The sequence below is a fragment of the Sapajus apella genome, unplaced genomic scaffold (genome assembly GCF_009761245.1).
Source record: "Sapajus apella isolate SASKATOON/1434 unplaced genomic scaffold, GSC_monkey_1.0 scaffold109, whole genome shotgun sequence".
Taxonomy (NCBI): domain Eukaryota; kingdom Metazoa; phylum Chordata; class Mammalia; order Primates; family Cebidae; genus Sapajus; species Sapajus apella.
Window position 1 is genome coordinate 5,596,597 of NW_022437049.1, and position 27,926 is coordinate 5,624,522.

General features: G+C 38.6%; 1 protein-coding gene across 4 annotated transcripts in view; it reads left to right on the forward strand.

The window, feature by feature from the left end:
• Positions 1 to 27,926, forward strand: part of DCC (DCC netrin 1 receptor) — a 1,203,097-nt gene that overhangs the window by 410,076 nt on the left and 765,095 nt on the right. For all 4 annotated transcript variants that reach the window (XM_032259518.1, XM_032259520.1, XM_032259521.1 and 1 more), the window contains exon 2: positions 3,360 to 3,680. In XM_032259518.1, the coding sequence (XP_032115409.1) occupies positions 3,360 to 3,680 (321 nt within the window). The remainder of the gene's footprint in view (positions 1 to 3,359; positions 3,681 to 27,926) is intronic.

The window sequence follows — 27,926 nt, forward strand, 5'->3', positions numbered from 1 at the left end:
ACCATGGCCAACATGTCCATCTCTACTAAAAATACAAAACTTAGCCAGCCTTGGTCGCCATGACTGTAATCCCAGCTACACAGGAAGCTAAGGCAGTAGAATCATCTGAGCCCAGGAGGCGGAGGTTGCAGTGAGCCAAGATCGCACCATGGCACTCCAGCCTGGGGGACAGAGCCAGACTCCATCCCCCTCAAAAAAGAAAAAAAAAAAAGGAATTATTCAGAAAGAACCAATCAGGAAAGAACATGCAGACAGGAATAGAAGTTCTCACTCTGGTCACAGACTCCATCCAGGACCAGCAGCCCAGTTTTCAGGCTTCAGGCTATTTTTGTCTTGAAGGTTGGGTTTCACCGGGGACCCGCCCCTGTCTGCCTGGGAATTTTTTTGCCTGCTGCCACTATCACTAATATGAGCTGAAACATAGAAAAGGCGACTAATGGAATCATATCTTCTATTTCTCAATTATCTTGATTCACCAGGATCCATCTTTTCTGTAAAACTAATCCCTAATGCAAGTTGCTTAAAGCAGTGAGATATCTATATCTCAGAGCCATATATTCAAAATGTAATTGTTATAAAGAGTACAAAAGGCTCAAATTGCCAGCAAACTACAAGGGTAATTGTGTTAAAGAAAAATTGATCTATGTACTCACAGCACTGAAGACTGTCATAACCTCCTTGTTGCAGACTAAGTGGATTATTTATTTGTGATAATGGGCACATATGCTCATTAACATGCTGTCATAAACAGCTGTGTCAAATGTATTATGTGTTCTGTGACATAAATAAGGCACGCAACATGAGGTTGTGTTTAAAATATAGGCCCAGGAAGAACAAAAAAGCAATAAATGCTTTCTAATATAGTTGCCTGGTCTTGAATTCCAAATTTATTTCTACTTTATCAATGCTGCTTATATGGAAATTGTGGGTATTATTCTAGTCAAATATCTTGAAACTCAAGGACATTAGAACTTCTTCCTGCTTTCTCTTTCTTAGTGTTTCTTAAGCCAGGTTTGCTAGCTTGTGTTTCTTTTCTGGTGGAGGAAGATATCATGCAGACACGGGAAGGTATTTTCATCAGAATCAGTCTGCATTTCAGCATGCTTAGGGCAGGGTTCATTTGACAGATGCTTTCTACCCAATCTTGTTCTAAAAGTCTCCAAACTAGATGTTGAACTTAGAGATCATCTAGTTCAACTACTTAATTTTTGCAGATGAGGGAACTGAGTTTCAGAGGACTTAAAAGACCTTTCTGAGTCATGAATTTTGAAGTGATAAAGCCAGGACCTAGGGCTAGATATTCAGACACCCAATTCAATGTGCTTTCTGCTAGAAGAACAGGATGTGCTATAATTGGGTTGGCTATGCCAAAAGGACCCGTGGGGAGAAGGAGCTTATTTGAAAATAAAGACACCAGGCTGCTGTCATAGGGGATCTTTATCAATATCATCTATAGGAGATTTAAGTGGTCACCATTATTTTACAATTTATGTTAATTCAAGCAAAGTTCTCAAAGCTTTTTTGAGTGAGTGGCCAAGGTGAAAGGCATGAATATATGACAGTGAGTGACACAAGACATACTTGGGCAAAGTAACAGACTTCAAACATGAGTTTTAGAAATTGAGTGTGCAGGAATGAAGTAAACAAAACCAGTAAGAAACCTGAGAAGCTATTCTGCTTTATCTTCACTGGAAAATGGGGTGTACAAAGATAGAAATAGCTCTGTCCATTGGAATTGGTATGAGTTAACCCCTTATGAGAATATCGATTACATGCAATTTAGATGTCTGCCTTTTAAATGACAGAAGATTGGAAAGATTTTACAAAGTACAACTAAAAGTGTTCTCATCACAGAGAAATTAAGGAAGCTAATGAAGTTGAGGTTGCTATCCTGAAAAATAAATGAAGGCTAAAACATAACTTCGGGGGCATTTTTTAAGAAATGAAATGCTGCTTCAAACAAATAAAGGGCTCTTAAAGAAAATATCCATCTCTTCTGCATTTTCACACAAGATGTTTCAGGAGAAAATGGGATTAAACATCAGCAAGAAAATTTAGTTAGACTCTTAAAGTCATTAAATATTGAAAACAAGATATCAAGGGACATTGTAGAATCTCTTGCCCCGAAGATTGTTCAAAATAAAATTGAAAGTAATTTGACTTGAATGATTTAAGTGTGCACCTGTCTGAGCAAATGGTGGACTCCGTGACCTCCTGAAACCTTGTCAAGGTCTTTGACTCACATTCTGAGTATTCCGGCAAATGCTAAACTGCCAGCTTTGAAAACAGTGTACTTTAACTAATGATACTTGCTCCATCCCCTCAAGATTCTTAAATGACTTTCTATTACCCCTGTTGATTCTTTATGATCATTTATGTTTATGGAAAAATTCAACTGTAATATTTATTTAGATTTCCAAGCCCATGAGAAACATTTGGATGAAAATTAAGACACTTCAGGGATTTGTGATTTTAGGTAGTAGCTTGATCGACTTGCTTCTGCAAGTGAGATTTACCTATTTTAAAACCCATCTGAGCTTTGTTCTAAATAACTTTGCCCGTGCTGTTTAAAGTTGACTTTTATTCTTATAGAATACATTGTCTGACTGGATTTTTAAAAAAAATTTCAATTGTTGCCATAATCAGAATGAAGAGATGGAAATAGTCCCCCTCAAAAATCTTAGCTACCACACTAATAATTATGACTACTTTAAAATATCCAGTTTTATTTTGAAAATATTAGTTTTTTCTGTCTGAATTTTCATGTACTGATTGATATGTGCTAATAGGCAAGCCTGGATTTAGATGAATTTGGAATATCTCATTATATTAAATTTTGGAGCCAATTGTTTCCTTAATTATGGTTACCTCATCTGGGTACATTTTTACTTATGTAACATAATATCCTAGATTTTCCTTTTTATTTATTCTTGGACATTTTTGAAAGCCTTCAAGTTTTTTGAAAGGCTTTGTAAAGAAAAGACAGGGGCCGGGCGCGGTGGCTCAAGCCTGTAATCCCAGCACTTTGGGAGGCCGAGGCAGGTGGATCACGAGGTCAAGAGATCGAGACTATCCTGGTCAACATGGTGAAACCCCGTCTCTACTAAAAATACAAAAAATGAGCTGGGCATGGTGGCACATGCCTGTAATCCCAGGTACTCAGGAGGCTGAGGCAGGAGAATTGCCTGAACCCAGGAGACGGAGGTTGCAGTGAGCCGAGGTCGCGCCATTGCACTCCAGCCTGGGTAACAAGAGTGAGACTGTGTCTCAAAAAAAAAAAAAAAAAGAAAAGACAGGGAATCTAAGCCTGAGATTCATTTGAATACATGAACGTATTTCCCTCTGCTCTCTTGTTCCAGGTTTTCAAATTAAAGCTTTCACAGCACTGCGCTTCCTCTCAGAACCTTCTGATGCCATCACAATGCGAGGAGGAAATGTCCTCCTGGACTGCTCTGCAGAGTCTGACCAAGGAGTTCCAGTGATCAAGTGGAAGAAAGATGGCATCCATCTAGCCTTGGGAATGGACGAAAGGAAGCAGCAACTTTCAAATGGGTCTCTGTTGATACAAAACATACTTCATTCCAGACACCACAAGCCAGATGAGGGACTTTACCAATGTGAGGCATCTTTAGGAGATTCCGGGTCAATTATTAGTCGGACAGCAAAAGTTGCAGTAGCAGGTAGGTGGATTCTTCTTTCTCTTTCTCCTCTTCTTTCCTCTCTTCTTCTTATTCTCTTTTGGAAATAATAAAATAATTTTTGAAGAAATAATGTACGTTTTTAAAATAGTTTAAATTTTAATTTGACCAATAATTATATATTTTTATGAGGTACAATGTGATGTTTTGATGTATGTATACATCATGGAGTGATTATATCAAGCTAATTAACACATCTATCACCACACATTTACCTCTTTTCTCCGGTGAGAACACTTAAAATCTATTCTTTTAGCAATTTTGATATATACTATGCTGTACAGTAGATATTAAAAGCTTATTTCTCCTCTCTAACTGAAACCTTTTACCCTTTAACAAACATATTTCCATTCCCTACCATGTCCCATCCTCCCAAGCCTCTGGGAGGCTCTCTACTTCTGTGAATTTGACTTTTGGTAATAGATTCTACCTGTAAGTGAGGTAATACAATACTTTTCTTTCAGTATCTGGTGTATTTCCCTTAGCATAGTATCCCCTAGGTCCATCTGTGTTATCACAAATAACAGACTGTAGTCCTTTTTAAGGCTGAATAATATTGCATTGTGTGTCTGTGTATGTGTGTGTGCAGATATAGATATAGATAGATAGATAGATAGATAGATAGATAGATAGATAGATGTGATAATATATATCACATTTTCTTTACCCATTCACCCATTAATGATTGATTCCATATATGGGCTATTATGAATAATGCTGCAATTAACATGGAGGGTAGATATCTCTTATACATCTTCATTTCAATTCCTATGGATATATATCTGTCAGTGGGATGGCTGCATCATATGGTAATTCCAATTCTAGTTTTTTGAGAAAGCTACATAACCATTTTTCATAATGGCTAATTTTCACTTTCATCAACAATGCATGTTTTTAAGAAAAAGGAAACATTTAAAGAGATTCATGTTTATTCTCTCATTGTTTTGACAGACCTTTTTCCTTAAATTAGCTTAGAAAACAGTCATATGGCAGCATAAATTTATGAGATTTTTTTTTAAGCAAAACTGTTTAAAGTTGGCTTACCACTTATGTCTGCAGAAGAACCTCTCCTTAATAGAAACATATTAGAAAAAATAATTTCCTAATTTTATTTTATAGTTTTATTAAATGCTAAACTTTTGCAGAGTCATTTTTTTTGGTTGGGTCTTAAAAACAGTGAATTTTATTTTAATTATAGTGGTATGGCCTACAACATCTATATCTCAAGAGAGAAATAAAAATTCCCTCTAGTGCTTCAAATTTCATGATGTTTAGTAACATGTTGGATCAACAGATGAGTAATAAGATGAACAGTGTTTCTTTTCATCTGGATACATTGAAGTCATATAGACCCTGACAAAATGGTACTGACCATTCTGGAATCCATGATATTGCTATTTCTACCCCATTCTTCTGGTTAGAAGGCAGCTTATAATTATTTCTGTTGGCTCCGGAAATGTTAGACCTACCATGGTGAAGAAAAAGTTTTTTTACTTGTTTCTATAATGATTTGACCAAAAGCTGTTTGTTTGTTTTTTTTAATTTTTGTATTGATCATAAAGCAAGGCAAGCAGATCCAACCTGAAATCAATTTAAGCTATGAATGGGTAAGCAGATTTGCAGGCTTGCTCTCAACTAATCTTCAGTCCTCAGTAAAAACAAAATTGAATCATAAGCAGTGTAGTCATTTGTTACGGGTTTTTTCCCCCAGGTGCTACTTAGTCTAGTCTCAACTTGGAAGACGGATAAGAATGATAACTCGTTTTCACTAATAACAGGACAATTGGGCAGAATCACCACTCCCTCATGCACTCCTAGTGAGGGTTTGAGAAAGTTGAAATCTGAAAGAGGTGATTTTGTCAAGTGGTGCTGTAAAGAATTACAGCTCATAGATATGCAATTAGCCTCCATATCTAGCTTCAGACCACTCCTTGTCTCCACTAAGAATTCTGTAGACTGAATGTTTTATCTCCCTAAAATGTGTATATTGAAATTCTAACCCCCCATGTGATAGTATTGGGAGGTGGAGCCTTTGGGAAATAATTAGATCACGAGGGTGGAGCCCTCATGAATGTGATTAGTGCCCTTATAAAAGGAAACACAGAACACTCTTGCTCTTTTCACCACGTGAGGATACAATGAGAAGTCTGTAATCTGCAACATAGAAGAGGACTCTCATCAGAAATCAATCATACTGGCACCCTGCTCTCAAGTTTCCAGCCTCCAGAACTTTGAGAAATCAAAGTTTGTTATATACAGGTCACTCAGTCCACAGCGCTTTGTGGTATCCACCCAAAGTTAAACCAGATTTTACCTAAGGTAGGGTGGCTAACTATTATTAGTTTCTCTGGACTCACCTGGTTTTAGCACTTGACAGTCCCATAACCTGGGAAGCCACCTCAGTGCCATGTAAAACTAGGATGGTGGGTCACTGTACCTCGAGGTGCCCCTGGTCTGCTTTGGCAATGACAGACTGAGGTGCAGATGCAGAAAATCCCCTCTACTCAGGAGACAGGCCATGTGACATCCTGATCATGAAAATCAAGGCTACAAGGTAACTGGAGCCTTTGAGTGATGGGTGTCTGAAATTTGATTGATGAGCATGAAGTGTAGAGAGAACTGAATGTTGATGTTAATTATGATTGATTAAGAGAAAGAAGTGGAATAAATGCTGCATATTAGGCAAAAGTCGCTTTCTCAGAATGTTCCAAATGAAGTGAAAGGGGGACAATTTGACTTTCTGTCACTTGAGAATTTCTGGCCTCATAGATCCCACCCATCAGTTGTCCCCAAGGCCAGAGGAGCTCTGCTGATTTGAATGAAGCAGGCTGGCATTTTGATGCCTTATTACGAAAGGTGGCTGCCTATGTACTGCTAATGAAAATGGCCTGTTACATTGCAGTTTCAGTCTTCCCACAATCTACATTCACTTTTACATGTTCTGTCTTTCAGTAGTGAAATGAAGAACAATTCCTTCTCTGTGAGATATTAAAATACAGTGGCTGGGACTTTAGTATTCCGTACAAGGATAGGCTCACGGATTCAGTCACTGAATTACAATCTCATATTAGATTGTATCATTTCAAGGCAATAAGGCTGTTCCCAGCATTTTAAACACTTACCATGCTGTTTGGCAACACAGAATACATCAATATTATATCTGCTGAGGTTAAGATTGCCAAACCACTAGAATTCACATGGGGCATATATCTTCCCAGTAATAAAGACCATAGACCTGATTTAATCTCATTTTTAAAGCATTAGCAGTCAATAAAGCAGTCACCACTAAATGGTAACAGTAGGCTTTGCTTGGGTAAAATAAAAAAAAATGTTTTGTACTCTCAGGTGCTATATAGAGCCCGTATTAAATAATGTCCCTCTTCCATTTTTGCTTTCTCAAAGTGTCTTTTGATAAAAAGAAGTGTAGCAAATGAAATCTGTCTTTAATCAGTCAGCACATTTCATGCAGTGATCTTGCCATGCACCATTCATCCTATCCTTCTAGGAGCTTTTCAAGTGCTCTTTAAGCCTTGAGTGCACCCTTGGCTGGAGAGGGAAGGAGAGTGGGAAAGATAAACGAAGAGCTATCATTCCATCCAACCTTTTGTTAAAAGTAGCAGGCTACTTACTATCAGTATTTCTAGTCATTTTGAGTTCTATTGTAAAGAATGCCTAGGTTATTAAATCTTCATTTGAAAGCAACTTCACCAGACTAGCTGAAATGTGGGAATTTTATTTTTATCCAATTAGCTCTAATATAAAATGCTGCAGTATTTCTGTGCCATGTATACTTCTATTTAGTCCTCTAGATTGAGAACAGCTGACAAAGGGAAGCAGCGCTGAACTCATCTGTGGGGCTTTCCTACTATCCCCTCTGCTGTGTATCTAGCAAAGTATGTCATGTTAATAGTAGACATTTGCCTTACCAATGAAGACATGGGGCTTTATGCCATATAGAGAGAGCTTTCTGCTGTTGTCCTCCTACTGTCCACCTCTCCTTCTCTCCTTCATCTTCCTCTACTCCTCCTCCTCCTTCACTGGACTTCAGCAGATTAAACTCGCCCATATGTGCCTATATAAACATATTCTTGATAAACTGAGTTGGAATATTATATCTCAGTAGTCTACAAATTAATTAACTATTGAAAAGTTTGTGATTAGAAAATTGATCGTTTGGGAATATTTAAGCACCACTTAAAAAGGAAAAAGCATAAGCTATTTCTTCATTTCTTCCCTAACTCTTACCATCAAAATGAACTTGCATCTGGCCAAGCACGTCTTCCCTACTCTAGATGTTTCCAGCTAGCTGAGCCTCTGGATTTTCTTCTGTTCAACAGACATAATAATAACCTACGTCCTACAGCCGTGGTAGTTTTCAAACAACATCTATGATGTCAAGCTCTAGTGCAGAGTAGATTCTTATTCAACAACAGCAATAATAAAATAGACCTAACAAAGATTGTTATTGTGTTATTATAATAATAATTATTGGAAATGAACAACTTTCAATATTCCCATGTGATGATGCAAAATATTTTCTTCAGGGGGATGAAAAATAGCCAACAAAACCTGAGACATACATGTTGTAAACTTGGATCAGATATCTGCATTTGCAATCTGTGAAAACAAACGGGCAAGCCTGAATTGAGTTTTCAAAAAGCTAAATCCACAGTTTCTTTTTATTTTTTGGCAAGCAGTGCCCAAATCCCTGAGACAGGCTAAAAGATTCATTTTTGACCAGTGGATCTACTATTATGTTAATGCAATCAATAGTAGATTGGACCAGGTGTTTGAGATTGAGCGACCTGGCAGTCATTTTAGAAAAAGGTACAGGGCACTCCTCTGAGCCTTCTTCATGGCTTTTCAACTGAAAAAGATTCGCTGAAGCTGGTTCATGGGAGTTCACTTGGTCTTGACTTGGAGTTGAACATAAGTGGTCCCCTCCTGGGGATGAGGGATTAATTCCAACATGGAAGAAGGCTAGTTAACAACAGATCTCTTATGAATACACATAAAAGTCCCATTTTATTTTATTTTTATACAACCATGACCACCTGTCCACCCATCCCCACACCTACCTGCCCACACAGCTCTTGGACAACCCACTCGCCATGAAACGTCTGAGGAGCACAGTTGGAGCCTAAGTGGTACTTCTGCTTGCATTTAATCTTCTAGGGATGTCGTGGGACAGGCTCCTCCCAGGATAGAGCAATGCTGACTGCTGGATACATGATAGTGTATTTCTGTCCAGGTAGATTTGCCTTTGTTAATTTTTGAGCATTTACATCTTATTACTAAAACCACTGACTTGCTTTTTGTACCAGCTTCTGCTTCAGAAAGTGAGTCTGTGTACATTACCTTGTAATGCTCAGAAACACTCTGTGATATAAGCACCCACATTGACATTTAAGAACTTACTGGAAAAAGCTAAGTGCTCTATGGTCAGAGACTGGGACTTACTTAGTCTAAATCCAGATGCACACTTATTCCCTTAGCACTTTGCTTCTCAAACTAAAGACTGGATTTCAGAACTCGAAACAATTTCATATGTAGTCAGTCACTTATTTTTAATCAATGAAATTCTCCACAATACAAATTAAGGAAAATAATAATAATGGTAATAATGATAATAATAATGAAAATCAATTCATCTATTTAGTCCCTTGAAAATGTCAACTCCCTGTGGGAAACACTATGATTTAAATGTTTTCTTCTAAGATGAGAAGATTTTGTTATCATAACTATACATTCAATAGTGACACATGACAAATCTGTGTCAGAAAAACAAAGAGCATATAACTTTTTAAATAAGCTGATACATTATGGTCTTTCTAGGAACACAATTTGGTAATCTTTTATCTTTCTAAGTGGTTTTACAATTCAGGCCAAGTTTACATAATTTTTCCCCTGCTTTTGAGAAATCAGGAAAAAAAAAGGCCAATTAAATTGCATTTACTTATTTCATTCAGAGACTTATATTTTTCTTCCCTACTACAATAGATGTTCAAGATGCAAATTGTCACACTCTGCTTTTAAATAACACGGGCATTATAATTAAAATTCCCCTGTGTTAAAAAAAAATAATTAGTTACCTGAGGAGTTGTTTCAGTGAATTCTCTTCTAGAATGCCTCCCATTTAAATGAGTTATGAAATAATTAGTAAAATCATATTATGGTGAGAGAAGCTAGAAGGAAGCATTTTGTGAAATGATAACCTGACCTTTATGTTCTTACTTAAAAGAAAGCTGAAAAAAACCTTAACTGAAGAGAAGGAAGAATAAACCACATTGCCTCAGGTCACTCAAATGTTATATAAAGGAAACAGCAAGAAAAATGTTCATATTCCTTCTCCCTACAGGAGCAAATATAAGAATTTTGCCTAGAAGGTCAACTTCATCCTTTGCAGCAGTTTGGAAAATGTATCCCAGGGCTATTGAATACTTTCAGAATTCTATTTGGGAAGGTTCGGTTACACTGCAGAGCTTTCCATTTTACATTTATAGAGATATTGTTTATTTTCAAATGATAAGCAGAAAATTAAATTGCTCTGACTCCATAATTCTTAATGACTTAATGATCTTCATTTAGCTAAATGTTCCTATTGTTTTGTAGTTAAAGCATGAGAGAAAGAAGAAAATAAGGAATAAATGTGGTCTTATAAGTAACTGTTTTATGTTTACTAGCCTTATTATTTTCTTTAATTTTATTGCTAAATCAAATTGGGATAGAATCATCACCAATATTTCCCCAATGCCTATTTCATCACATAGCCCTCACATCCTCAACTTAAATAATTGCATTTTAAAAAAGAAGGGTTTTAGTTGCCTCCTTGCTAAGTCACTTTGCAATAAAATTTAAATAGAAATATATTCCTGAAAAATATGCCGAGCGAAAAGACATCTTCTACCTTATAAAATTTACAATAGAGAACTTGACAAGGCTTTTTATAATAGAAACATCAACAAAATAACCTAAAAAAATTCCTACCTTTCATTTCCTCTTCTTTGTTATGAATTCTAATTCATATGACAATGGGAATAGCTAATTATTCATTCTAAATTTAATCAGTATCTTAAGAGCTCTGTTCCTTTATTCAACTCTTAAGGTATCCACCACGTGATTTTTGCTGGTCCTGTAATGAAAATGGAGGAGAAACATCTAAAACAGCTCAGTAATGGTAACCAAAAACTCTTTTGATTTTTAGAAAACCTCTTTGAAATAGAAAAATTTAAGTTTCTTGAAAAATGTCAAGCTAAAGAAGTTTCAAATCATAGTAATGTAAGAGAAAATAATGTCATATCTTTTCCTTTACATCACAAGGAAAATATATTGTTAATCTGTTTAACAAAACATAGATTAACAAGAAAAAAGCATATCAAATTTATTTAAACAAAGTTTTACACAAGGAACTTCAGAAATGAAGACCCAAAGATGTAGGAAGAGCTTTATATTTTTATGCTAAGTCTTACAGGAGAAGTGGAGAATTGTGGGAAAACATGATTGGACAGAGAGCATGAACAAATGGAAATAAACTGGGGGAAACTGAGTAAGTCCTGTCTTTCAAATAATTGTCTGAATCTCTGTATGATATTCCTTCCTGTATTAGTCTGTTCTCACACTGCTATAAAGAACTGCCCAAGACAAGGTAGTTTATAAAGGAAAGAGGTTTAATTAACTCACAGTTCTGCAGGGCTGGGGAGGCCTCAGGAAACTTACAATTACAGCAGAAAGGGAAGCAAACACATCCTTCCTCACATGGCAGCAGGAAGGAGAAGAATGAGAGAAGTTCAGAGTGAAGTGGGGAAAAGCCACTCACAAAACCGTCATATCTCATGAGAACTCACTATCATGAGAACAGCATGGGGGAACCACCCCCATGATTCAGTCACCTCCCATGAGATCCCTTCCCCAACATGTGGAATTTACAATTTGGGTTTCGGTTCAAGATAAGATTTGGCTGGGGACACAGAACCAAACCATATCACTTCCCCTGGCTATGGGGCAGGACTCCTGTCACGTGAGTTTCTTTTATAATCGTGTCTCATATAGAAAGGTGGGAGACAGTCAGATAGTGACCTCCAAACTGCCACATTCTGGGGAAGCATGTTCTGCACCCCATCATTAAGTAGCATAATTGTAAAATTACATTAGATAGCACAGTTATAAAATTCTGATGAAATAATGACAGATAATAACTTTGAGAACCTATTTCTGGTACTCTTATATACACAGCTCTTATGTACACAGAATGTATCACAGCTTCTTAATTGGTGCTTATCATGAAATGTAACTCAGGTATCTCTAATTGGACCAGATGGAGCTATGGGTTCTAATTTATGGAGGGCAGTTGAGCTTCAAAGTTTGGTTTCTCAGAGTAGCATATCTACCTTCAGAATCCCAATGAGCATGTGTCAGAGAAAAATTACATTTAAATAGTTTGATAGGCTGGGTATGGTGGCTCATGCCTGTAATCCCAACATTTGGGAGGCTGGGGTGGCAGAATTGATTGTGCCCAGGAATTCAGGACAAGCCTGGGCATCATAGTGAGACCCCTGTCTCCTCAAAAAATTAATAATTTGCCTGGCTGTGGTAGTGTATGCCTGTAGTCCCAGCTACTTGGGAGGCTGAGGCAGAAGGATCACTTGAGCCCAGGAGGTCAAGGCTGCTGTGAGCTGTGAGCATTCCCCTGCACTCTAGCTTGAGTGACACAGTAAGACACTATATCAAAAAATTAAAAAAAAAACACACTTTTTAAACAAACAATAAAAAAATACTTTGATAGATATCAGCATATGTGGGGCAGAGAGTAGTGGCTCATGCCTGTAATCCCAACATGTTGGGAGACTGAGTCAGGAAGATCACTTAAAGCCAGGAGTTTGAGACCAGCCTAGGCAACATAGTAAGGTCTTGTCTCTACATAAGACTTAAAAATTGGCCAGGTATGATAGTACATGCCTGCAGTCCTAGCTGCTTAGGAGGCTGAGGTGGAAGGGTTGCTTGAGTCCAGGAGTTCAAGGCTACAATGATCTATGATTGCATCACTGACTCCAGCCTAGGCGATCGAGTGAGATCACAACTTAAAAAAATAGATAGTGGTATATGTAGGACATCGTCTGTGTGAGAGGATCTATATTCTATAACATCTACAAATTTCCTATTATGATCTCTAAAGGAATGAATTTACACTATTTATGTCCTAACCTATATTACCCAGAGATATTTAGACATAAACACAATACACAGACACACTCACATCCCTTTCGATTTAGGGATGGCTCTTCCTAGATAAGCCTTGGTGTCTTCAGTCTGCTGATGAATACCACAGTCATAAAATCTGCTTTTTGATTTATGATCCTTGTTCTTTTTATACACATTTTAAAAACTGCTTTAAAAAATCAGTTTCATTGTAACCCTGAGGCTTTACCACCCTTAAAACAGGCTGCTCATCGGGTTCATTTACTAAGATTTTACCTGGAACACTTCACCAACTAGAAGCCTATTCAAGAAAGTGTGTTAAAGATTAATAAAGCCTATATAGCTTCAACATTAAATTTCAGTGCTGGTTGATTTTATTGGATTGGATTTTTGTGGTCCCTTTTGCAAAGGAATTCATCTCCAAAGGGTGAAACATGACATAAAAAATAATTAGTATTTCTCTGATGCAGAAGGCCCTGGTTCCAGGAGCATCCTTTGGGTCCCACAGTGCATTGGGCACTCCATGAGCCAACATTGTGGCTATTTTTCTAAAGTTGTTTCCAGTTATATCCCAGCCCAGGAGTGGCCAGGGTTGGAATATGTATTTGCAGATAAAATAAATGTTCTCTTCCACCTGAATATACATGTTGTGAATATCTGGGATTTGTTTATTTGTTTTTATTGGCAAATAGTTTATATATCATAACATTTACCCTTTAAAAGTATATAATCCAGTCACTATTAGAATATTCATAAAATTGTGCAACCATCACCACTATCTAATTCCAGAACATTTCATCACTCCTATTTTCCCTTCTCCCCCTGCCCTGGAAAACGCTTATCTACATTCTGTCTTTGCTGTTTAATATAAATGAGATTATCTGATTATCCTGTGGCTTGTTTTTTCACTTAATGATGTATCTTGGGCATCTTTCTATATTTGTTCTTACACATCAGTCTCATGCTTTTTTATTCCTGCACAATATTTCACTGTTTATGATTTATATATTGAAAGCCATTCTATTTGTTTCTAAATTTTTGCTTTTGCTAATAATGCACTAATGAATATTCTGGTATTTAGTAAATGCTTTTCTGTATGTATCTTTGACAAGTCTTCTTCTTACCTAGTGATGTAATCACTTAATCAAAGGGTATGAACATTTTGAATAGAAACTGGTATATTCAAGAGCATTTTGTTAACCTGGACCTAAATTTTGTGAGATAGGATTTACTTTACGGCTATTGACTGAGCAAGTAGAGCTGGCTTCTTCTTTACTTGATTTCTTTAAATATCACTGAAGTCTACTGCCTACTCTGATAAGTGTAGTGATGAGTTGACACTGTTAATGAACAGCAACAGGCATTTGCCAGAGAGAAACTTAGACATGGAAACCTAGAGGAATGTATCTCATCCATGTCCTGGGGTTCTTGCTATGGTTTGGATATCCACCTCTTTCAAACCTCATTTTGAAATTTGATCCGCATATTGAAAGTGGGGACTGATGGGTGATGTTTGTGTTATGACAGTGGATCCCTCAGAATGGCTTAGTGCCATCCTCACGGTAATGAATGAGCTTTGCTTTATTAGTTCCCAGGAAAGCTGGTTGTTAAAAAGAGCCTGGTGTCTCCTCCCTCTCCCTCTTGCTTCCTCTCATCATATGATCTCTGTACATGCTGGCTTTCCTTCACCTTCTGCCATGAATGGAAGCAGCTTGAGGCCATTATCAGAAGCAGATATGGGCACCATGCTGCTTCTACAGCTTTCAAGACCACGAGCCAAATGAATGTTTTTTATGTATAAGTTACCCAACCTCAGATATTCCTTTATAGTAACACAAATAGTCTAAGACAATTCTCTTACTGACTCGTGTCTCTTCTGTTATCTGAAAAAAGAAGTTTCTAGTAGATATCGCTCCATGAACTATCTTGGGATTCCTCTTAGGTCCAAAATAAAAGTTTTTCAGGCTCTGTGTATAATGTCAGATGGCATTGAATCACTTCAGCATACCATAGAAGAATGAGAACTCTCTCTCTTGTGGTCTATATGTCTTTTAGGATCTGAGTCCTGCCTGTACCTCCAGCCTCATTTACTTTTTTCTGAGATGGAGTCTCACTCGTGTTGCCCAGGCTGCAGTGCAGTGGCGCAATCTCCACTCACCACAACCTCCATCTCCCAGGTTCAAACAAAGTGATTCTCCTGCCTCAACCCCCCGAGTAGCTGGGATTACAGACATGTGCCACCACACCTAATTTTTTGTACTTTTACTAGACATGGGTTTCACCATGTTGGCCAGGCTGGTTTTGAACTCCTAACCTCAAGTGGTCCACCTGCCTCAGCCTCCCAACCTGCTAGGATCACAGGCGTGAACCACCAGAATCGGCCTCCAGCCTCATTTTTAGCCAAATTCATACGCATACCTTCATGTTTTACAGCAATTTGATAAATGTGCCCACCACTTTGCACCCTTTATTCTATATGCCTTACTCTCTCATACATCATGCTAGCTCTTACCTTTTTTTCTCAGACTCAGTTCTTGCAGTCTACCTTCAGGAACTTTTGACTTGCCTCCTAGACTAGGAGAGACTCTATCTTCTTTGTGCTCACCATAATCTATCTTTCCATCTGTCATTGCATGGAGCATATTACATTGTATCCTTACAAGACCCCTAGACAAACACAACTGCTCCCCTGGCCAATGATCTCATAAAGACACAGAGCGTGTTACATTTGTCTTAGCTTCCCTAGGCAATGAGACTCCACAGAACCTTGTTAGTCATGTGGGGTAACAGGGTGGTTAGCGGCACAGGCTTCAGAGCCAGTCAGCCTCAGAACCTATCTCTTGGCCATTCAATAGTTCTGTAAACATGGGACAACTATGGAAATATTCTGGGTCTAGTTTTTCCATCTATTAAATACAACTATGAGGTAGTGTCTACCATCGAAGGTTATTGTGAAGATTTCCAAATAATGTTGAACAGAGGACCTAGAACACAGTGAAGCAGGATGTTTCCCAGACCCCTTCACAGGACTCACAACAGGGGTGCTTCCTTTACTCAGCCCACCACTCTCAACTCCTTGCCGTGGTAGCGTACAAATGAACAAGTTGGAAACTGGAGTGCACCAGTGCTGGAACCAGCCAGCCGTTTCGGTGTTAGCAGTATCAAACTCCACTCACTCAGACCTGCCACATACCCCTCACAGGAGAGAGTACACAGGTGAGCAGGTGCAGGAGCCAGAGTGAGCACTTTTGGGCACCAGCAGGAGCAAACACTGTGCAGGCACCATGGCAGCATCCAGGTGGGGTGTCTGTGACTCCTGAAGCCCCTGAGGGGGTGTAACAGTGCTCTCTTAGCTCTGATATCTGCAGATGGCTTAAGTGTTAACAGCTCAGTGGGTCCATGCTGCCTTCTGCCAGTGAGGGCAAAGAGCCAGGGTGATAGCCTTCTGTATCTGCACTCATGGCTCCCAGGCTCTTGTCTGGCATCCGGAAAAAAATGAGATTGCACAAATGAATTGAAGGACAGGAAATGCAGGGGATTTTATTGCCAATGAAAGTGGCTCTCAGTGGAAAGGGAAACTGAAAAGGGGACAGTGTGGGGGAAGGATAGGTAATCTTCCCCTGAAGTCTGGCCATCTCCCGCTGGATTCTTTTTCAAAGTTATGCCATCAAGCTGTTTCTCTGAAGTTAAGCCACTTCTCTCCAATGTCCAGCCAGAGTCTCTGACATCTGGATGCTTCTCCCTTCTGCTGAGTCTGGGGTCTCTATAGGCACAGGATGAGACAAGGTGAGGCCATGAGTGGTTTAGGAAAAGGCAACATTGGAGTGGGAATACAGGGATGTAAGTTCTCAGTTTAGATCATGGTTTCAGGCTTTTCAGCTTGAGGGTGAGATTTTGTCAGGGACCCATCCTTTTCTTCCTAGAATTTCTCTGCCCCCTGGCCCCATCAATAGTAAAAGCTCAATAAATGAAGCTTTATGAAAAACAGAAAATAAGGGTAGTATTAAAAATTCCCTAAATACCTTGCAGCAAATAGGAAGACAGAGGCCCCACAAGGAAGCTTTTCTCTATGTGAGGACACATATCCTGTCTTTACTGCTCTGAGCTTCCAATGCAGAGGTGTGTTCTTCCCCATCCAGGTGGGCTCTATGGAAACATATGAGGTTATATTTGTCTTTCTAAAGTTCTTAGCACCAATATTGTAGGATCAATACTTCTGCCTGAAGTAATGAGGATCAATAAAATAATGACTGTACCAGAAATTTGTTGGATAATATTCAGGGTTCATGATTTTATTATTTGATGATATTGAAACACATCACTTAAACCTCACTTAGCAAAAGTCAGAAGTAAAGTTTGTCATGGCTTTGAAGAACTTCCTATGGGTCTGTAAACCCTGGGACTCTTTCATTACATTCTGGGAAGGCATGTGAACTACCTATTGGCCAGCTATCCCAGACAGCCTTTAACATATCACAAAAGTAAGCGGTCATTGCAGATACAAAAATGTTGGGATTGGGAGACTCATGCTTATGATAACTTGAATTAACAAGTACATTTTCACATATATCTTCATTATTTGTAACTGGCTTAGACAATTATCCCTTATTGTATGCTTGTTGGTTTCTTGCGTTCAAAAACTGTAAGCAGTTATTCTATTTTGCCTGAAGGTCTAAATGTGTTTCTTCCAACACTAGCAGTCTTTCCAAGTCTTATTTTTCCCTTGAACTTGTGTAAATACCTGCAGTACACATATTTCACTTTAAAAAAGGCCCTTTTGAAAGTCATTTTTCTGGGAAATATTTTAATAATCAGCATTATTTATGTTGCCTGTGTAGTTATATTAATAATTTCAGCCTTTCCTCCACAACAACTCTTATAACTTAACATGCCTTCAGAAAATGTGAATAAGATTACCAGATAATGCCTCCCCAATATGCATGTTAGCATTTGGAAAGAAAATGTGAGTGCTCAGTTGAGAATGTGTGTTAGGCACAGTGACAATAACAAGGAGGTTTACAAATGAAATAGCACTACAAATGGCACCACGTTTGGAGGAGGAAAGCAATTTGGTGAAGTGAAAGATGTTAAATGTTTTAATTTTCTTTTATGCCAGTAAAATCTTGTAAAACAAGGTGACATATTAAATTTTCTATACTACAGTCATTCCAAGAGCCTGTCAACATTTTCATTATAAACTCTATTTCCAGAGCTTTGTAACCCAGCTTTAAGAATTCACTCTGGCTTGACATTTAGAGTGCAAGGTCTTACCTGAGGAACATGTGTTCCACATGTTTTAAAAATTATGAGTTCATCCATTTCTCAGTTTATGAGTAACCTTTTCATACTTTTTCACTTGTCTGCTATGCCTCAGAAATTGGAGAGAGAAGGCTTACATAGGGTAGATCGCCAATGGGGGAAACTCTACAGATGTGGTCAACACGGTCAGGGCTGCTGATTGTCATTACTGAAACTCACAATCATACTAATCACTCAGCCGATCATATAGAAAGCAAAGAGCTCTGCTATGCTGCCCTCCACATTTCAGACTAGATTTTGTGCTATCCAAGGGGTATACCATGCCATGACAAGACCCTGATTGATTGCAGAATTCTTAGTCCCCAGTCTGTTTATTTCAACATTTGTATTGTTCTGTGGCTGGCATAAGACCTTTTTCTAAAGCTTCACAGCATTCACTCTAATCTTGCTTGTTTGTTGTTAAGCCTTCTTTGTGTGTGTGTGTTTGTGTGTGTGTGTGTGTGTGTGTGTGTGCGCGTGCATGTCCATGCGCGCGTGTGCGTGCATATGGTTTATTTTCCACCTTTCTATCATTACTTGGATAAGCAGGTGTTTAGTCAATATTATTCAGTAATACACCTACCCTCTTTACACATTGAAATACCTGCAGTTCAATCTCTGGAAGAATTATTTTTTATTAGAAAAGAGTGAGGGAGAAATAAACAAGGGAGCAACAGAAGAGAAACATATCTGTGGCCATTGGTATCAGATCTTAAAATGTCCTGAGGACTAAGTAACTACTATGGCTTCCCAAAGGATCAAATGTGGGTTATGTAGGGGAAAAAAATGAAATTCTCTCAATAAAAGGCATGGTAGCAAGTCTTCAGCTCTAGGTTATTTCACGAGAATCCTAGAAAGTCATCACTTTCTGATATGTATTGGTTGTACCATTTGCATTTCCACTAGCAATTAGTGACAGTTTGTTGCCCCACATTCTTTTCATCATTTGATGTCAGTATTCTGGCTTTTGGCCATTCTAATAGATGTATGGTGGTATTTCATTGTTATTTTAATTTGTCACTTCCCAATGACATATGATATGGAGTATCTTTTCATATGCTTATTTGCCACCTGTATGTATTCTTTGGTCAGATATCTGTACAGGTCTTTTACCCATTTTAAAATTGAATTATTCATTTTTTAATTTTTTGAGTGTTAAGAATTTTTATATATTTCAATTGACAGTCCTTTATCAGATATGTCTTCTGTAAATATTTTCTCCTCGTCTGGAGTTTGTGTCTTCATTCTCTTGATGGTGTCCTTCATGGACCAGAAGTTTTTAATTGTAATGCAATTCAGTCTATCAACTTTTTTCTTTCAAAGATCATGCCTTTACATGTTGTTGTGTCTCAAAAGTTGTCCAAAAGCCATCTCTATATCCAAGGTTATTTAGATTTTCTTCCATGTTTTCTTCTAGGAGTTTTATAGTTTCACATTTACATTTGTGATTCATTTTAAGTTTTGTGATGTAAGGTCTGTATCTAGATTTTTTTACTTTTGTTTCTGCATGCTAATGTCCAGTTGTTGTGGCACCATTTGTTGAAAAACTGTGTTTCACCATAGTACTGTTTGTTCCTTTGTCAAAAACCAGTTGGCTATATTTTCAAAACACTTTTAGTGTGTCTATTTCTTTCCATGTCTATTAACACCATCCAAACAGAAATTGCCATCATCTCTCGGCTGCTTCTCCTAAACTGGTCTATTAGTTTACAATATATCCATACACAGAGATGAGTTGTCTTTTAAAACATTTGAAGTTGATGAATGATTTTCCAGTGCTTTTAAGATCAAATATAAACCTTTAGTGACATTTAAAGCCCTGTGTAATCTAGCTTCCTCCTGCCATCCCTTCTCCCTGTTTTCCTCTCCTTCCTTCCTAGCTGACTTCATTTCTGCCAATTTCTTCATAATTTTTTTTTCTCCAGCCATAATATTTTTTTCACTTCCTTGAGCATGTCTCACTTCCTCCCACATTAAGTCTTGGACTATAGAGTAATTTCCTGGAGACCCTAAATTGAGCTGCCCTTGGTTTCACTCATTGCGCTGTTCATTCTTCACAGCTGCTTTGCTGTTTCTTTCTCTGAGCTATCTGTTGAGTGTTTAGGTATCACTGCTGACTACTCCCACATACCATGCCTTCAATGTCCTTCATAACAATTGCCAATTATAATTTCATCATGATTTGTTTAGCACATGCTTTCCTCACTAGACCGAAGGCTTCCTGAATGCAGTAAGGATCACATCTGTCATCTTTGCTATTGTATTCACAGTGGGCACAGTTTTACAGTGTCTGAATGTCCTGCCAGGCTCATCAGAAGCCTGGAATCATCAGAACTGCAGAGCCAAGGAGCTGAGTTAGATTAAGTTTACTGGAGCCCAGGACTTCTCTATTCATCTGGGAGTGAAGTAATCAAATGAGAAGTCAAAAGACTTGAGTTATCAGTGTACAGGGACAACCTAGAGAGCAAGGACTTGGTGAGTCATAGAATCTTAGACTTAGAAAAGATAAAAGACTGCATGTAGAAGTCAGGACTTTTAATAGTGATCTTAAATTCAGAGCATTAAATGATTCAGGATTCATCTTCCTTCCCCATTCTTCAAGGCAAATAGTCCAGAGATCATTTCATTTTCTGCACGTGGTTCCTGACATGCTGAAGAAGGTAGGACAATATTCCTGGCCTCTCCTTCCCATTGGGCCTCCACAGGGGAAAATTAGTGGCATTCATTTTTTCCATTTAAAAGAAATAATCTGCTTTTCTTTTCAGGAAGCAGTTTTCAAATTTTCTGAAGTTTACTTTCATGCCTCACTGGGCCTGATTTACTCAGTGTCATCTGAGCAGAGATGAGCTTTGGGGTGGCCCAGCATTAGAGCTGGTGCTTGAGCCCAGATGCATGCACAGAATGGTGCATGAAGAAGGCAGAAGGTGGAGACCATATATTTCTTTTAATGCAGTGAGGAAAAATTATTCACATTGGCTATTTAAATAAATGAGTAATGTAATTACTTTTCGGTTCCATTCAATTAAAAAATATTTATTCAAATTAAAAGGGAATATGCCTGAGCCCCTTGTTAGCTGACACTAGTGATTTCACTAGTGCTTTCTCCCTTAGATAGCCACCAGCCTTCTTCTCCTTCCAGAAATTGGGGATGGTCTAACTTTTCTTTCCTATCCTCTATGGATAGACAGATAAGCAGGAAACTTACTCTACATAGAAACACTAGTGAGTCTATCTGAATCCAAAGATATTTTGGTGCATTATACTCACTAATATAAGATGGAGACATTGTTATCAGAGAGGTCTCTAACAAACTTTTCTCTGTGCCACTTTATCTAAGTGAGGGAGGTGGGAATTTCTTCAAAAACCTCCTGCAATACTGACCTGTTTTTTTTTGCACTTGATCTTAGCCAAAAGGCCAAGTAGCACGGAACTGTTTTTTGTTTGTTCCCCCCCCACCTTCTCTCTCTAGTTACCTCTCTCATATTTTAGTTAGCTCTTAAGTTCAGTGCTTCTCAATTTTGGTGTGTAACAGAATCTTCTGTAGAAACTCACACACAAACACATAAATACAAGGCCCAGGTGTTGTTCTATCTCAGTGAGGCTGTTTTTTTATTAGGTCCCCAAGTGATTTTAATATATACCAAAGTCTAATATGTCTGTGGTTTCATATTTATACAAGATAACTCTATGATTTGTTATTCTATAATACCTTCTTTTTTAAAATAATGTCGTTGTTTACTCAACGGTACATTCTTTTTACTTACTAGAGTTGAATCATTTTTTATTCTTGGAAGCTATTAACTATCATATTCTCTTTATTAGAATTTATTGACATGATAAACGCTTAGGTAAATGGTGATTTTGTCAATTCATGCTGAATACCTCTTGATTTAGGAGCTCCATTTTAACTGCTATTTTTTAAGAATAGTCCATTGTACCATGATTAAAAACAGTCAGTAAACCACAGATATCAAGAGAATAATAGCAAGAGGTTTATAAGTGTGCATTGTGGGGCACCAGCAATTTATTTTTCAGAAAGCCTGATTAAATGCATCTCTACGGATTGCCATGGTTTATGGCAGAAGTGATGTGATGATTTGTATTAGAGTTTTAATAAGTTTAGAGTTGAAAATTTATTCTGCTTTCAGTTCCTTCCCTCTGGCTGACAGTTAATGTCCAAGGTACTTAATCAGAGAAACTACCATGGGAGGTCTAATAATACTGCGAAACAAAGGGAAAAGCACATCTCTAGGATCAATTTCAGAGCGGGCTGTATTTTCTCCTTAAAGAAATAACAGCTCAGATTAGATAAGGTCCTGGCTTCAAGGAGTTTTCAGTCCAGAAGAGGATCTAATCTATCACAGGGCTTTTGTTTTTTATTATTTTGTGTGATGTTTTTTCTTTCTTTCATGGTAAGGACTCAGTGGAAGCTGAAATTCCCCAAGGAGTGTTTTAGTATCTTAGCTCTGGCTTCTTGCCTCTAAAGCCGAAATTACAGTAGTACAGTACACATGTTTCTCCTTCTTGCCTATCCTGGAGATTTCATGCTTAAATACATATACAAAAAGTTGCAAATATTTTCAGTGCCAAGAAAATAAACTGCCAATTGGTTGGTTGTTTGGTATTGAGAGTGCTAGGGGCATAGATCCTTTAAGGTGGATTGACTATATGGCTATAGCTATTATATGATGATTCTTCAATCCCTTTATGATTTTTATGAGAGAACCCCACCACATCCTCCAGGGGCTACTATAATGAATAATGGCAACTGCAAATAACTTTACAAAAGGAAATTATACTTTGGAAGAGCTTAGATTTAAGGGAATTAGATCCCAGAAAACTATAACCAATGTGTTAAAGCTTATTCTTTCAGTTGGTTAAATATCTGAAAGATTCTGGCCTTTGAACTCTTAATAGTGAAGATTTTTTCAATCTTACCTGATGAATACATTACAATTTTGTGATCTGAATGTCAAGTAAGTTAGTAGCCGCAACAAAGAGGTCAGCCTTATATTTTATATCCTTAACAACGAGTTCTATTTCAAGACGATGCATTCACCAAATCTTTATTTGATTCCCCAACAATACTATGGGCATTGATAGACAGAGTTTATAAGAATTGAAAAATTAACCCCCAACATATATAGATATATCTATATCTACATATTTTTTTGAGATTGAGTCTCGCTCTGTCTCCCAGGCGGGAGTGCAGTGGTGAGATCTAGGCTCACTGCAACCTCTGCCACCTGGGTTCAAGCAGTTCTCTTGCCCCAGCCTCCTGAGTAGCTGGGATTACAGACATGTGCCACCACGCCCAGCTAATATTTTTGTATTTTTAGTAGAGACAGGGTTTCACCATGTTGGCCAGGCTGGTCTCAAACTCCTGACCTCAGGTGATCTGCCCACCTTGGCCTCCCAAAGTGCTGGGATTACAAGCTTGGGCCACTGTGCCCCACTCCAAATATATATATATATATATATATATTTTATAAAATATGTACTATATATAATGTATATATGTATAACATAGACACACACACACATGTGTGTGTGTGTGTGTGTGTGTGTGTGTGTAGAAGGTGGGAGTATATATAGACAAAAGACCACAACAGTTTGTAGGAAAGGTGAGTCAGATACGAGGGAAGATAGATGAATCAAGGCTGTTGAAGCTGCAGCCAAACAAATTTCCCTAATAACAATCTCCACAGGTGGTTGTTAAATTTATCAACTTGTAATTACCAAAGTGTGCTGGGGCCTGGGAAACCACACTGGACCAACACCAGGTGCTTGTGCTATTCAGACTGGTTAGGTAAAGAGTGGCCTGCAGCCGTGGCTGTCAGAAAGCGTGGTCCCTGATCAGCTGCATCAGCATCACCTGGGAACTTGTTAACAATGAAAATTATTTAGCGTCATTCCAGGTCTTCTAAATCAAAGATGATGGTAGTGGAGCCCAAGCAATCCATGTTTTAACAAGCCCTTCAGGTGATTCCGACGCACACTCAAGTATAAAACCGCCATTCTAGAGCAGGCCCGGTTTGATTGCAGCTAAGGAAGGTATCGATCTGTCTGAATCTCGAAGAAGCTTCAGTACCAAGGAAAACTCCAAGGTAAGAAGGAGGGAGAAAGGGCAGAGCAGGGAGGTGGGATATAAACGAGATATTCAATTCTATCTCTACAGCTATATCTTCTTCCCTACTTACTTTGTGGAGAATAGGCAACAAACAGCCATGACTCCTAAGGTAAAAAAAAAAAAAAAAAAAAGCATTTTCTTTTCTTTTTTTTTTTTTTTTTTTTTTTTTTGAGACGGAGTTTCACTCTTGGCGGAGGCGGGTGGATCACGAGGTCAAAAAGAGCATTTTCTTAAAAAACATGAGTAGACTGGGGAGAACAGAGCAGCAAAAGAACTCTGCATTCCGTTGAAATGGGAAAGGTTGCCTTGTCCCCCTCGCAGGGCGTGTGATGGGGAGTGTGTGGCTCGTTTCTTTGGTGCCCCGCTGCTCAAACCTCTAGGTGAGCATACAGTCGGGTCCTGGTTATGGCTTGTTCTCTCCAGCCCCACTCATGGCCACTGGACTCGACCTTTGCTTGCTGGGAAAGGATAAGGAGAAGTGCCCCCAACATGCATGCCTGCGGCTGAGGTGGAGGCATATAGGGCTCCTCTAGGAATAGTTGGTCTGATCTGCACCTTTGACAGCTGATCCAAATGCTCACTTTACTTAGTAACATTGCAGTAGCCTGTAGCAAAACTCAACATTGTAAAGAAAGAGATAGGAGCTTTTTCAAACAGCATGAGAAAGAAAAGAGACAAGGTCTGGGGGTTTTGACCAGCCCAGTTAGGGCAGAGGTTTTTAAAACAGTGAAGGGAAACGGCCTCTTACCTGCAGGAAAAAAGAGGTGGCAGGGTTTTGGAAGAAAGGCAGACCCGACAGTTTCGAATTCATTCACATTCACCTTCCAGGATCCCAGGCAGGTGAGGTCCCAGTCGAAACGGGAAAGGTTGCGTGTCATGGGAGCGTTGCTCGCTTCTTCAGTGCCCTGCTGCTCAAATCTCCAGGGGAGCATACAGATGGGCAGGCTGTGGGGCTCGACCTCAGGGCAGTGTCTAGGGGTGAATGTTTACAGCTCCTGTAGCCCCAGTGGGCGTGTGTTACAGGGTGCTCTTTTGGTTTGCTATCTATAGGCGGTGTTAACCAGCTCAATTAGACCCTCTACCTTATCACAAGGACAGAGGGCTTTCTGTATCCCGGGTCCTTGCCGTGCTAGAAGAATCAAATCACACATGGGCTTGGAGAATGGGCGTGAAGCTTTTATTGAGTGGACATAGCTCTCCCATGTGGGAGCAAGAAAGGAGATGGTTTTCTCCTGGAGTTGAGCTGCTCGGTGGCCCCGGCTCTCCTCCGGCTGCCCGGCCAGTCGATGGCCTGTGGTCCTGCCAGCACCTGCTGGTGTGCTCTTCTGCCAGAGTGCTTCCTCATGTCCTCTCGCCGTCCAGCCACTTGTGTCGTCTTCTGCTGATGTGCTCCTCTTGATGTCTGGCTGCCTGTGTGTCTGCCTGCTAGGGTCTCAGGTTTTTATAGGCCCGGGATGGGGGTATCGCGGGCCAGGGTGGTCTTGGGAAATACAACGTTTGAATGTGAAAGCAGGAGTGCTGGTCCTCACCTAGGTCTGTGGGGGTGGGGCCCTAGCCGGGACCCGCCTTTCTCAACCTAGCACTTCCCTGTCCCCTTCATTTAAAGGGTCTTACTTTCCCAGCAGTCCTGTATCACTGCCATCAACATGTTCCCAACACAATAGAGAACTTCTTTCTCTAACTGCAGCAGAGTTTGATACTTTCTCTCCAATCAATTGAGAGACACAATAAATATTTCCATTGGCTCACACTTGAATACAAATTTACATCAGAAGTTCGCCAGACATGTATAAAATCTTTGCAACACAACAGAGAAAGGCAAAAGTGAGCAGTAGAAAAATAATACCAATATAATTCAAGGTAATGAAGATAGTTTAATAATAAATACTAACTAGTACTCTTAGAGAAAATTGAGAAAACATCGTACATATTTATAAACCAATAACAAGCTCAAAAATATTAGAGAACAAAAATGAGCTCTCAAACATTTTTAACTTTTTAGATTTATAATTTATAAAGTGTATTACATTTGTTAAGAATTTAAAGATATTTTAGTAGAATTTTTTAAAGAAATAGAACGGTTGAAAGAATACAGGAAGCCTATAAGATTTGTCCTATTTAAAAATAAAAAGCTGGAAGAAAAAAAAAAAGTAGGATTAGGTCAAGATTTCTAGTGTATCTGGCTAACAAGAATACCAGAAAAGATAAAAGATGAAATGGAGGGGGAGGACATTTACAAATATGTAAAATAACATCCCTGGAAGATCTTTTAATTGAAAGAATCTACCAAGTGCTGAGCCAGATTGCAAGAGGTACGGATGTGGGGGTGGGGGTGGTGCAGACAGTGAATGTATTACATGGTTTAAGAAAATGAGGGATAAATACAAGTTTGAGAGAAAGACACACACACCCAAAAACATACCCAGTCTCCATGTGACTCCCCAACAAATTAAATGTAAGTTGATAAAACAATGTTCCTTAGTTCTTTGAGAAACTTTTTCTGCAAACTAGAGTTATTTAAACATTCAAACTATTAATCACATGTGAGTATAAAATAAAGACAAAAGTGTCTTAAACCTTTGCTAGAAAATTAATTTTTATAACCAAGTAGCCAAGAGGAGGAAGTCTTTGACTAGCAATAGGTTTGGGACTAGCATGAGTCCATATATAGGGTCAGAGCCTTCTTTCCATAGTGTGTTGCTTTTTTTTTTTTTTCCATCATGGGATGTTTTTGCATTTATTTTTACTTTAAATAAATTGCCTTATAGAATGTTATTTATCTTAAAATTGAACTTTTTGGTGCCCCATTAACTTTTATGTCCACACATCTGCCTCGCTAGTCTCGTCTCAGTCCTGTCTTGACTAGTGTATGAGTTTCATGTGGCTGCTGTAACAAACTGGATGGCTGAAAAAACAGAAGTTTATTCTGTGATAGTTCTAGAGGCCAGAAGTCTAAAATCAAATTGTCAGAAGGATCATAGTCCCCCTGCAGGCCATGAGAATTCAGGCCTTTCCTTCTAAGGCTTCTGTTGGCTCCAGAAGTTGCTTGGCTTGTGGCTGTCTTACCCTAATCTGCCTCTGTAGTCACGCTACCTTCTCCTCCTCTGGATGTCTTCCCCGCTGAATGCCCATCTCAAAACTCCCATCATCTGTCTCTCTCTGGATTTAGAGACCACCAAGATAGCCTAAAATGGTCATCTCATCTCATGATCCTTAATTTAATTACAAAAATCCTTTAAAAGAAATAAGGTAATATTTATAGGTTCTGGGCGTTAGGCTGTAATTTTTTTTTTTTTTTGTGGTGAGGGCAATATTCAGTTTATTACAGGTAGCAAGCAGTAGATGCAAAATCAGAGGAAATAATGAAGGAACATTCCAGAAAGATACCTATGCAGCTGACCTAAAGAGTATCTACTTAGACTAGAGCAGAAGAGAATCTAGGAGGCAGATCTCCAGGAAAAAGAGATTTGGTAGAATCAGTGGAATGTTTGAGGGTGCAAATAAGATTATAAGGGCAATCTTTTTTTTTAAGTAAGAAATGCAAGTGTATCTATGGCAGAAAGGAGATAGAGGAAAAGGAAAAGAGAGCTAAAAGGAATGGATAA